This window comes from Salmo salar, chromosome 06 (assembly GCF_965601325.2).
Source record: "Salmo salar chromosome 06, fSalSal1, whole genome shotgun sequence".
Lineage (NCBI taxonomy): Eukaryota > Metazoa > Chordata > Actinopteri > Salmoniformes > Salmonidae > Salmo > Salmo salar.
Window position 1 is genome coordinate 89,228,791 of NC_138296.1, and position 13,101 is coordinate 89,241,891.

General features: G+C 41.3%; 1 protein-coding gene across 5 annotated transcripts in view; it reads left to right on the forward strand.

Annotated features, from left to right (window-relative positions):
* The first annotated feature begins 1,964 nt into the window (after positions 1-1,964).
* The window catches only part of LOC106608253 (ryanodine receptor 3), a 264,485-nt gene continuing 253,348 nt past the window's right edge, over positions 1,965-13,101 (forward strand). For 4 of the 5 annotated variants that reach the window (XM_045721102.2, XM_045721103.2, XM_045721105.2 and 1 more), the window contains exon 1: positions 1,968-2,225. In XM_045721102.2, coding sequence (XP_045577058.1) covers positions 2,178-2,225 — 48 coding nt within the window. In that variant the 5' untranslated portion in view covers positions 1,968-2,177. Of the gene's footprint in view, positions 2,226-13,101 lie in introns of all 5 variants that reach the window. The other variant, XM_082977053.1, reaches the window with a different exon arrangement.

The following is a 13,101-nucleotide window of genomic DNA, read 5'->3' on the forward strand; positions in this document are numbered from 1 at the left end:
CCTTGCTGTCATCAGTATTAACCATGCAATTGCTGGGCAGATTCCTTATGATGATGTAATTGATGACTTTGCATCAAGGAAGGCAAGAAAGGTTAGGGTTTAGATGGCAGTTGTCCAATTTAGTTTGTGTGTTGTTTGAAGTGCAATAGTATAATAATCAGGTTCTCTTCTTTATAAGTGTGTTATTCTATTTGTGTGATATAGGATTTGTGCAATTTAGTTTTATTTGTGTGTTTTTTGTTAGCAATAGGTTAATAGTGTAATAATTCGATTCCCTTTTTTATCTGTATTTATATACTACAATTTGTTTCTATTTGTCTTTGTTACTTCTTTGTGATATTTGTGAGCCTTATTTTTGTATATATTTTTAGATTTATATAGTTCGCCCATGGAGCCATACAAGCTAGAACCGCCACTGGATTTGCTTATTATAAGGAATATAAAATGATTTATACTTTTACTTTGAAGTATATATTTTAGCAATTACATTTACTTTTGATACTTAAGTATATTTAAGCAATTATACACGAGGGGGTGTGGTATATGGCCAATTGATATTATAAACTGGTTAACAACGTAATTAAAGCAGTAAAAATACATATTTTGTCATACCCGTGGTGTACGGTCTGATATACCACGGCTGTCAGCCAATCAGCAGTCAGGGCTCAAACCACCCTGTTTATAATTAAAAACAAATACTTTTAGACTTTGAATCAAGTAGTATGTGAGTTATAGATCTGTTATATTCATTGAAAGCAAGTCTAAGAAGTGGTAGATATGTTCTATGTGCACTATTTCTATGCTTCCCATTCTTATGTTTAATTTTGCTTATTTTAGTTCCGGTTTTGTACAGCAGCTTCAAACAGCTGAAAATACAATATTTTTGATTATGGAAAATATAATTCACAGCGAATCAGATGTTACAATGATTTTCATCACAATTTCTGCTTGTTTTGTCACATAAACTGAAATTAGGTGAACTATTCTAGTTTTAGCAACGAGGAAATGGCAAAGCTATTAGGCACTGCATCTCAGTGTTACTATAGTACGTGGTTCGAATCCAGACTGTCTTGCATCCGGCCGTGATTGGGAATCCCATAGGGCGGTGCACAATTGGCCCAGCGTCGTTGGGGTTTGGCCGGAGTAGACGTCATTGTAAATAAGAATTTGTTCTTAACTAACCTGCCTGGTTAAACATATATATATATTTTTAAGTATTGTTGCACTCTGTTACACCATAGTCCACTAGATGTCAGCAGTGTCTTCAACAACACTGTGTGCTGCTTTCACAGCATCATATGCAGCGGGACACGTGTTTCTTCAAGAACTATGTTGGCTACATGTGTTATAAGGCGGCATAATGTAACTACAACCCCTGAAGGTTAGGGTAAATAACTTCGGCCAAGCAGGCAGCATTTGTCAACCAGATTGGGCTATCAATTTCCCTCAATGTAGCCTGGGGTAGTGGTTGGGATATTGTAGAAACAGTAGGTAGGCTATGCCAAGGCTATAGTAAATAGCATACATCGTTTTTGTTTCTTTAAAACAGCATATAAAAGAGAATAATAGCGTGTTGAGCGGACAGTCGTCCTTGCAGACAAGGTCATCTATTTTCAATTGAGAATAATACGATTCTTAGGCTATAGTTGTTTTCAATAAATCAAAAGCAAAATTAAACACTATTATATTTTTAACTGTCTGTTCCATCTCAACAGAGAGAGAGAGAGAGAGAGAGAGAGATGTGCCTCCACGCCAACTTTGTATTCAACACAAGTATTGTCATTCCATTCTCCGTTCTGACCCATATCGTCACTAAACTGCCGACTCCAGCGTTTTAAACTTGAATTCCCGCGGAGTGACAGTGACAGACTTTGTCATTCCATTCAGCATCATTTAACAGCATCACTCTCCTCTCCTCTCCACTCTTACCCACCGTAGCGCACTGCTGGCATTGGCAGCGGCAGGGAGTCCACGGAGCGGGGAGGGTAGGCATTGAATGACAGTACGCGGTGTGGTGTGCAGTGGACGCGGAGGGCTTACCCGGTCTGCCCTATAAGGTTGTGGAATTAGCTCCATGCTAATATCGGCAGGAGAGGCAAAGCATCGCGTTTATATCTAGTCTACTGCCTCTCTAGTCAGTGGTGTTTTTCAGAGTCTAAACAGGCTCCTTCACAGCCATGGCTGAGGGCGGAGAAGGAGAAGATGATATACAGTTCTTGCGAACTGTAAGTAGATATATTATTTGACTACTTTTTATGCATAACAAAAGCATTTTTTTTTTCTTGGATCGAGTGTGGATATGGCTTTATATGGCTACAACTGATGCTGGATAGAGAGAGAGAACGAGTCTGTCCTTCCCTCGAATACCTGGACTAATGCTAAATCTGGATATAACAACTTTCAAAATTATTCTAATGCTCTGTCTTAAAATATATATTTTTGTGCATTTTTATTTTGGGGTGTTTTATATAATTAATGAGATTCTGCCCTTGTTGGGAAATTGTCCTTTAGGTGTATGCTGCACGCTATGGGCTGCAGCGCAGTGAGTTAGCGGCATTGTGGCTCCCGGAGCACCTGTCGCCAGAGTTCCAGCCACACTGGAATTAAAATGAAATTCCCAGCTGCACGTTCAAGGGGCACATTTATAGGCCTACATAACCATAACCAAATGTAAAAAATATGCAGGATAAAAGTTGTGATTTTTACATGAACGTTCTAATATGATTGGTTTAGAGTATGGTTGTGTTGTCAGATCTGTTGGCCTCTATAATGACAGTTATTTATAGATTCAACTTGAAGAACATAAGGTTTCTTGGGGGGGTTTTCTCGGGTTTTCTATCTGCGTGTGGGTTGTGGTCGTTTTCTGATAGGCTGTTGTTGATTTAATCGCCAAGCGAAAAGCTGAAGCTATTTTTACCTTTGTGCTTTGCTTTGACACAGAGTGAGGTGTTTTAATAAGTTCTGTTCACACGTTAGAGAACCCTAGGCAAGGCTCAGCTATTTTAGTGGTCGACGCAGATAGGTTTCTCACCATAGGCTACATAGGGTAGATGTTGGGGTACAAGGCAGTTATATTTGTAAACGATATGATGTACAGTATGTATGTTGGCCTGGTGTGAATAACCATCCGTCATAGTTGGTTGACCATTGACATATCGGCTAGTCTGGACTAGCCTTTACCACCTTTGGACACTGGAGATGTGTGTGTCACCTATAACCCAGCTAATTCAGTATGGTTCCTAAAGAACTACTCTGGTATTAGGGTAATTACCTGTCCTAAATAACTACTCTGGTATTAGGGTAACACCTGTCCTAAAGAACTACTCTGGTATTAGGGTTATACCTGTCCTAAAGAACTACTCTGGTATTAGGGTTATACCTGTCCTAAAGAACTACTCTGGTATTAGGGTAACACCTGTCCTAAAGAACTACTCTGGTATTAGGGTTATACCTGTCCTAAAGAACTACTCTGGTATTAGGGTAACACCTGTCCTAAAGAACTACTCTGGTATTAGGGTAACACCTGTCCTAAAGAACTACTCTGGTATTAGTGTAACACCTGTCCTAAATAACTACTCTGGTATTAGGGTAACACCTGTCCTAAAGAACTACTCTGGTATTAGGGTAACACCTGTCCTAAATAACTACTCTGGTATTAGGGTAATTACCTGTCCTAAAGAACTACTCTGGTATTAGTGTAACACCTGTCCTAAAGAACTACTCTGGTATTAGGGTTATACCTGTCCTAAAGAACTACTCTGGTATTAGGGTAACACCTGTCCTAAAGAACTACTCTGGTATTAGTGTAACACCTGTCCTAAAGAACTACTCTGGTATTAGGGTTATACCTGTCCTAAAGAACTACTCTGGTATTAGTGTATCACCTGTCCTAAAGAACTACTCTGGTATTAGTGTAACACCTGTCCTAAAGAACTACTCTGGTATTAGTGTAACACCTGTCCTAAAGAACTACTCTGGTATTAGGGTAACACCTGTCCTAAAGAACTACTCTGGTATTAGGGTTATACCTGTCCTAAAGAACTACTCTGGTATTAGGGTAATTACCTGTCCTAAAGAACTACTCTGGTATTAGGGTTATACCTGTCCTAAAGAACTACTCTGGTATTAGGGTAATTACCTGTCCTAAAGAACTACTCTGGTATTAGTGTAACACCTGTCCTAAAGAACTACTCTGGTATTAGGGTTATACCTGTCCTAAAGAACTACTCTGGTATTAGGGTAACACCTGTCCTAAAGAACTACTCTGGTATTAGGATACACCTGTCCTAAAGAACTACTCTGGTATTAGTGTAACACCTGTCCTAAAGAACTACTCTGGTATTAGGGTAACACCTGTCCTAAAGAACTACTCTGGTATTAGTGTAACACCTGTCCTAAATAACTACTCTGGTATTAGGGTAACACATGTCCTAATGAACTACTCCGGTATTAGGATATACCTGTCCTAATGGGCTACTGGTAGTAGACTATAGCTTGTGTACATTCAGATAATGACCTCTATTAAGAGGTAATTATAAAAGGCTTATGCCTAGCGCTTGGAGTTTGATCATTTGTGATATCTTAGACATGCTGTTGCTGATAAAGTGTCATATGATGGAGAATAACACATTACATTTGGTGGTTTGGTTGTCGCAATAGGAGCAACTTGAATTTGGATGTTGATCCAAATGATTGAGTGAGCATAATTGATTTGTCTAGAGTTGGGTACAGATCCCATATCATTGTCTAGAGTTGGTTTTAGATCCATAGCTTACAGTACGTTACCATAGAGAGAAAACCAGTGGTGGCTGTTTGACAGGTGACAGGTCGGTCACCAGTATTTAACAGGCCTGTGATATGCTGACCCCGATGGCTCTCAGATTCCCGACACTCACACCACTCAATGGCATCCTGATTATCTGATGACAACAGACATATTCCAGGGGGGGTTTCCCACGGCCCCAAGTACACATTACATTTTGTCAATAGTATAATCAGGCTTTAGTCTGTCACAAAATACTATCAATAGTCAGTTGATATATAAACATGTACGTCAGTGTTAATTGAATTTGAAATGTGTTATTAGATATGATTTATATGTAATTCATAATTGAGTTGTTAATTTGTCATTTTAGTTTATGTAACATTACAGATATTATATTATTCCAACAGCAGGTCTATGTCCACTCATATTTTATATTTGTATCTTTAGATGTATTTATTCTTCAGGATATCTTCAAATATCTGAAATGCATTATCAACATCCACAACAAGCCCTGGTATTTAGAACGATGAACTGATCTTCCAAGATGTGTAGGCCTGGGATATGATTAAATGATCAGCATGCCATCAGATCTGGGGATCGAGGCCGGAGTGTGTTATGCTGTTGAGGTGTAAAAGTGATAAGCCTGGCAGAGCCTTGGGCCTCTGGGCCTACGCCTAGGTCTCTGTCGGGAGGAATTAAGGAAAAGGATTTTGAGTGGAAGAGGGACGCGTTACATCCCCACGAAAGCCTCAATATGAAGGATACCCCCTACTGACAGTTTAGTCATTTACAACGCCTCATTCTTTCCAGTTCGAAGTGGGTGGGTATAACCTGTGGAACGTTCCAACAGGAATCTATTCCAAAAAACTTCGTAAATAACAAGGTTGTCAACAAACAACTCATACAAAGTTGTATAGCGGCAGAATAAGATACCGGGTAGGGAGTGGACTATTTAATTCCGTTTTTCACTCAACACGTTTATTCCGGAAAATGTCTGTCCTCACTCTGGTAGCCTATGGACAAACATTAAGAATACGTTACGTGGTGAGTTGATGCCTATTATGCAGTTAGTTGATTTGATCATGCTACGTTGTATCCGTTGTTTTTTAACAACCTTGTACTTTACGAAGTTTTTGGAACATATTCCTGTTAGAACGTTCCACAAATTATACCCACGAATTTAGGTGCGACTTGAAGACTTTGTAGTTCTTTAATTTGGCCAGAACAGACCGACACAAGCTCCGTTTCCATCCAACTGGAGACATATTTTCAAGTTTATATTCTAAAATCCGCATGAAAACATTACGCGTATTTTCCCACAAGAGACGTGTTTCCATCAAATTGATTTGTTGCGGATAAAAGACTGTGCGTGATGACGTAGTGCACATAAACAAATACATGTTGTTCTTAAATTCCCATGTACTGAATACAAAAATAGAAGTTAAAATGTGTTCCCATTGCATTTTCAACTCTACTGATGGTTTTCTCACCTCCCAAAAATGTTGTTTTAAATAGCGACTGTGCCCCAACAGTTTGCAGAGACAGTGTGGGTATAGCCTATATACATGATGAGATTATTATGGACAAACGACAGCCAAGCATCGATGATCATGTCACCAGAATAAGACCTTCAATATTTATTGGAAAGGAGCATCAAGCGCATCCCCGTGCACTTTCACCACCCTGTGAAGTTTATCATAATGTATTTCATCTGTAGCCTAATAAACTGTGTGCTTTCCCGACGAGTCGTAATGTGATGGTCACTAAACATGTCATCGTCTACCTCCCAAGTTTACTTGATGGTTATTAATAAATCAATATTTGCACATAAAAACGTTTCCACCGATAAATATCGCATAATTAATTTACCAACACAAAAAGATCCCACCGTGTCTATAGTATTTTGTTTTGTCGACATTTGGAAAGTCTACTAACAAATATTCTTGTACCGTCAGGCCTGGCATTAAACATTTTTATCCAACATGTAGCCTACTTTACTCCATAAAAAGGTTGGATGGAAACCTGATTACAGAATTCAAATGGCCGTGGCTTTTATCTGCAGTATTGGCAGCTGTTGAATTGTATGGCCTTATTATTTCACTGATAGAATATTCTGTCCGTGGCGCTATTTCAGACATCATGACTGTCTATGTTCAGAATATTAAAGATGACAGAACTCCCTGTATTGCAGTCTGATGAGTATTAGCAACAGGTACACGAGCGTTTCTTTTTGAATCGGTAATGGAGTTGCAGTCCTAGACAATAAAATATGGAAGAACTATCAACACAACAACAAAATAAGGGAATTTATGTTGCACATCAACTGATGTGTATTCACAAGAAGTGTAGCTTTTTGTGATAATTGGTAATGAGGTTGTAGTCTTGGCAAATGGAAAACAACATGTAAGAATTTGAAGCATTTCCATGAAATTGGACTTGTTCATCATCTCAGTTACAAAGTGTGATTGTGGAGTCAGAAGTTCAAAAGCTTGGATGTACAGTAGTGCTGAGCGATTAACCAACATTTCGTTTTTTTCGGTTGTTAAGCAACTAATAGACCCACATTAAATTACTTGAAATGTATTTAGTGTTTTGTGAGCCCAATGCGCCGTTTCTCTAGAGGGAAATAAAATAATTTATGAGAAAAGTCATGTCAAGAACTATGTGGGACGCTGGGCAGAAGGGAGTTGTAGTTTTCATTGAGCAGTATTCAACCAAATTCAGTGCAAGAACGTGGTAATTACCTACAATGCCCACAATCCATTGCGCCTGTTTTTTTCCATCTCAGACCGAGATGAATTTACTATGTTAGGTTAGAAACACACAGACTTGCATAGAGAGGAATGTACACAACACAACAAGTAGAAGGTTAGAGAAAGTTGAATGATTCCTTATCTACTTTGAAGAACTAGTCAAATGACTTCGCCAGACAGCTCTGCAGCATGCTTAGGCAGGCTAGCCTAGCTAAATAGGATAACTAAAGACTACAGTATGGGGAGCAGAAAGAAAGTTGTCTGGCTTTTTGGCTGCTACTGCCTGAACAGAGATGAGATGATGACTTTAAGGAATGAAAAATAATAAAGTAATCAAATAAAAACGAAGTAACAAACACAACTGAAAATGTTAATTATTTCATAGTAATTTCCTGGTTTTTCTATTGATGTCTACCCAATGTAGACCTGACAGAGACAATATTCAATATTTTTAATATTTTGGCAATTGAATGTTCACTATTTTTGGCTTTGGAATGTCCATTAAAAGCGCTAAAATCATTTTAATGTCATTATTTCATAATGCATTTAATTAATGTTTAAAAAAATTATTGAAATCGTACACCGTGATTATTTTTAAACCAAACCGACCTCAAAAGCACTAATCGCTCAGCACTAAATCTACAGGTAACTGACAAAATAAAGGAAACACCAACATAAAGCGTGTTAATAGTGCATTGGGTCACCACCAGCCAAAACAGCTTTAATGCACCTTGGTATATCTTCTACAAGTGTCTAGATCTCTATTGGATGGATGTGACACCATTCTTCCACAACAAATTCCATCATTTTGTGTTTTGTTGATGGTGATGGAAAGCGGTGTCTCTGGTTCCGCTCCAGAATCTCTTAGAAGTATTCAGTTGGGTTGAGATCTGGTGACTGAGACGGTCATGGCAATTTACATCGTTTTCATGCTCATAAAACCATTCAGTGTCCGCTCTTGCCCTATGGATGGAGGGGCGTTGTCATCCTACGGGGGCATAGCCATGATAGGCAAAATAATGGCCAAAATAATGGCATGCCCAGGATTTTTATACATGCCCCTAAGCATGATGGGATTTCTTTGCTTAATTAAGTTAGGAACCACTCCTGTGTGGAAGCACCTGCTTTCAATATACTTTGTATACCTCATTTACTTAAGTGTTTCCATTATTTTGGCAGTTACACGTATATTTCTATTCCAATGATATCAAACTTTGTGGTTGTGATGTCATACGTGTCATTAACTCAAGGGGTGATATGCAGAGTTGTGTAGGTAGATGCACCTTTAAACGCCCGGTATCTACACCTTTAATCCCAGGTAAGGTGCTTTTCCCAGTCCCTAGCCTCGTCCCATTTCCCCCCCTATGCAGTAGCAGTAGCAGCAGTAAAATGCTTATTTGGAGTTGATGTTGTTCTGGAAGCATTCTACATTTCATACCACAACTCTTTATATTTAGCCTCTTTAAAAAAAACAGATGCTGCCAAAGCCCATGTATACACATTGTACACGCGCTCCCCTGCTTGCTGGCTCCCGCCCACACCACACCACACCACACCATGGGTCAACATTGCATCAGCTGGCCAGATAGCACAAGACCAGTGGCATTTTAGCACCATTTTTTATAGGGATGAACCAGTATTTAGATAATAAACAGCTTGCTACCGCAGAGTTTTATAGGGTATGAAGATATAGTCAGGACTGTGGAGAATAAGAAGAGGGTAGCTGTAGGAGCAACACTGTGGAGAATCTGTTAGAAGCACTTTGAATATTAATGCTGTTGTTTGATTACATTACTGTATCTCAGTGATTCACTTTGTAGTTATTGTACGATGACTCATCTTTGTTTTAGGCTGTTTTGACTAAGATATAAACAAAACAAATTTACAAATATCTGCTGTGTTTGACACAAAAATGTAACAGTTTTGTTAAATGTTTCCCAGTGTTTGAACAGTTTATTAGCACTGCTGCTGTTCAAATTCATTCAAATCTGACCACTTTGTCCACAAAAAGATGATTGCATGTCTTTGGGGATCTCTGTCATGTTACAGGGCTGGTGAGAGAACACTAGGATACATGTGGGGTAGTAGAGGTGGTCGGCAGTGGTTTCTATTACAATTAAAATATCATTGTTAGACTCCCCGTCTCTCCAGAGCTCTTTCATCCTGTTGTCTCTGGAAATGAAATGAGAGGATTTAAACTGCTGGGCCAGAGCCACTTGAGATTGGTTTGCAGCCAGGTGGATTCCAGCCAGGTGGATTTCAGCCAGGTGGATTTCAGCCAAGGGTGTCTGACTGTCTGTGCCTCTGTAGTACCACAGACAGGTAATGATATGGTGTCACGATTCCTACCGACGGTGGCGCCCCCTCCTGCTCGGGTGGCGCTCGGCGGTCGTCGTCACCGGCCTATTAGCTACCACCGATTCCCTTTTTGTTTTTCCCTTTTTTTATGTTTTCTCACCTGCCCTGAGTTAGTCATTAAGAGGGCTATTTAGTTCAGCTGGCCCGCTCCCTATTGTGCGGGATTGTCTTTCTGTGTGTCGACTGCGTTTTGTTCGACTGTGCTTGTCGAGTGTATTTTCCCTGTTGTTGGGAAACCTTTTATTTTGTGCTTGTGGTTTATTAAAATTACCCACACAGTGTTCGCTGCTTCCTGCGCTTCTTTCCGCCACACAACAGACAAGCCGTTACATATGGGGGCCAGCTTCCTGAATCCAGATTAGTCCTACAAATGTATTAATAATCTGCCTTTATTAGAAAACTGAAATTGGTCCTTTAAAGTTTGGAACAAACCATTGTTGTGTGTTTGGGGTCAGGTTTACCTGTGGTATTGTAGACATGACAGGGCTCAGAGTCATCACTATCCTCCAGGAGAGGCGCAGAGTCACCATCTGTCCTCCGCTGGGGGCTCAGAGTCATCACTGTCCTCCACTAGGGGATCAGAGTCATCACTGTCCTCCACTAGGGGCTCAGAGTCATCACTGTCCTCCACTAGGGGATCAGAGTCATCACTGTCCTCCACTAGGGGCTCAGAGTCATCACTGTCCTCCACTAGGGGCTCAGAGTCATCACTGTCCTCCACTAGGGGCTCAGAGTCATCACTGTCGTCACTAGGAGCTCAGTCATCACTGTCCTCGGGGCTCAGATTCATCACTGTCCTCGTCTAGGGGCTCAGAGTCATCACTGTCGTCACTAGGAGCTCAGACATCACTGTCCTCGGGGCTCAGATTCATCACTGTTCTCGTCTAGGGGCTCAGAGTCATCACTGTCCTCGTCTAGGGGCTCAGAGTCCTTACTGTCCTCGTCTAGGGACTTAGTCATCACTGTCCTCAGGGCTCAGAGTCATCACTGTCCTAGGGGTTCAGAGTCATCGCTGTCCTAGCGGCTCAGAGTCATCACTGTCCTAGGGGTTCAGAGTCGTCACTGTCCTCAGGGCTCAGAGTCATCACTGTCCTCCACTAGATGGTCAAAGTCATCACGGTCCTCCACTAGGGGATCAGAGTCATCACTGTCCTCCACTAGGGGTTCAGAGTCACCATCTGTCCTAGGGGCTCAGAGTCATCACTGTTCTCCCTTAGGTGCTCAGAGTCATCACTGTCCTCCACTAGGGGCTCAGAGTCATCACTGTTCTTGTCTAGGGGCTCAGAGTCATCACTGTCCTCGTCTAGGGGCTCAGAGTCCTTACTGTCCTAGGGGCTTAGTCATCACTGTCCTCAGGGCTCAGAGTCATCACTGTCCTAGGGGTTCAGAGTCATCGCTGTCCTAGCGGCTCAGAGTCATCACTGTCCTCCACTAGGGGCTCAGAGTCCTTACTGTCCTAGGGGCTTAGTCATCACTGTCCTCAGGGCTCAGAGTCATCACTGTCCTCCACTAGGGGCTCAGAGTCATCACTGTCCTCCACTAGGGGATCAGAGTCATCACTGTACTCCACTAGGGGATCAGAGTCATCACTGTCCTCCACTAGGGGATCAGAGTCATCACTGTCCTCCACTAGGGGATCAGAGTCATCACTGTCCTAGGGGATCAGAGTCATCACTGTCCTCCACTAGGGGCTTAGAGTCATCACTGTCCTCCACTAGGGGCTTAGAGTCATCACTGTCCTCCACTAGGGGATCAGAGTCATCACTGTCCTCCACCGGGGGCTCAGAGTACTCACTGTACTCCACTAGGGGATCAGAGTCATCACTGTACTCCACTAGGGGATCAGAGTCCTCACTGTACTCCACTAGGGGATCAGAGTCATCACTGTACTCCACTAGCGGATCAGAGTCATCACTGTACTCCACTAGGGGATCAGAGTCATCACTGTCCTCCACTAGGGGATCAGAGTCATCACTGTACTCCACTGGGGGATCAGAGTCATCACTGTACTCCACTAGGGGCTAGTCATCAGTGCTGAAGGACAGGGTGTCTGCTGCTCCGGTGCCTAATATTTACTTACTTTACTTTGATTTTGGTCTGGCAGTGTTTCCCTATATCGTTACTTAGGCAGGGTGGGATCTCTTGCTTAGCTCTGTTGCAACCTTCCTAAAATACTTTTGTTTGGTTACATTTGAAATGTTATTCTTTATTTTAGCCCTGGATGCTTCTCTGGAGCTCTACCATAGAAAATATACTCTATAGCCCTACCCTAGGAAAGATAATCTAGAGCCCTACCCTAGGAAAGATACTCTAGAGCTCTACCCTAGGAAAGATACTCTAGAGCTCTACCCTAGGAAAGATACTCTAGAGCTCTACCCTAGGAAAGATACTCTAGAGCTCTATCCTAGGAAAGACACTCTAGAGCTCTACCCTAGGAAAGATACTCTAGAGCTCTACCCTAGGAAAGATACTCTAGAGCTCTACCCTAGGAAAGATAAGAGTAACCTGTATGGTTGCTGCTGTATTACAAAGGGCATGGGCGAAGTAAATTGTTATTAAACTGTGCCCGTCTTGAATCAGGCTATGGGAAGTCGTTCGGTCCATCACTCACTCAAGGACCCTGACGGCAGTTTGTTTGCCAAACCCTGTCATGTTTGTTGCATTATGTCCATAGCTTTGAACCAATGTTGACAAGCTCATGAATCTTCTATGAATTCTGAAAGATGTGGGCCAAGGCTGTTTGTCAACACTGCATTGACTGGGTAGAGAGAGAGATGATTTCAAATGATCTCCTTTTTACCTATTAATACAGTCTAGAGGTTACCCTGATCTATTACTACAGTCTAGAGGTTACCCTGATCTATTACTACAGTCTAGAGGTTACCCTGATCTATTACTACAGTCTAGAGGTTACCCTGATATATTACTACAGTCTAGAGGTTACCCTGATCTATTAATACAGTCTAGAGGTTACCCTGATCTATTACTACAGTCTAGAGGTTACCCTGATCTATTAATACAGTCTAGAGGTTACCCTGATCTATTAATACAGTCTAGAGGTTAGCCTGATATATTACTACAGTCTAGAGGTTACCCTGATATATTAATACAGTCTAGAGGTTACCCTGATCTATTAATACAGTCTAGAGGTTACCCTGATCTATTAATACAGTCTAGAGGTTACCCTGATCTATTAATACAGTCTAGAGGTTACCCTGATCTATT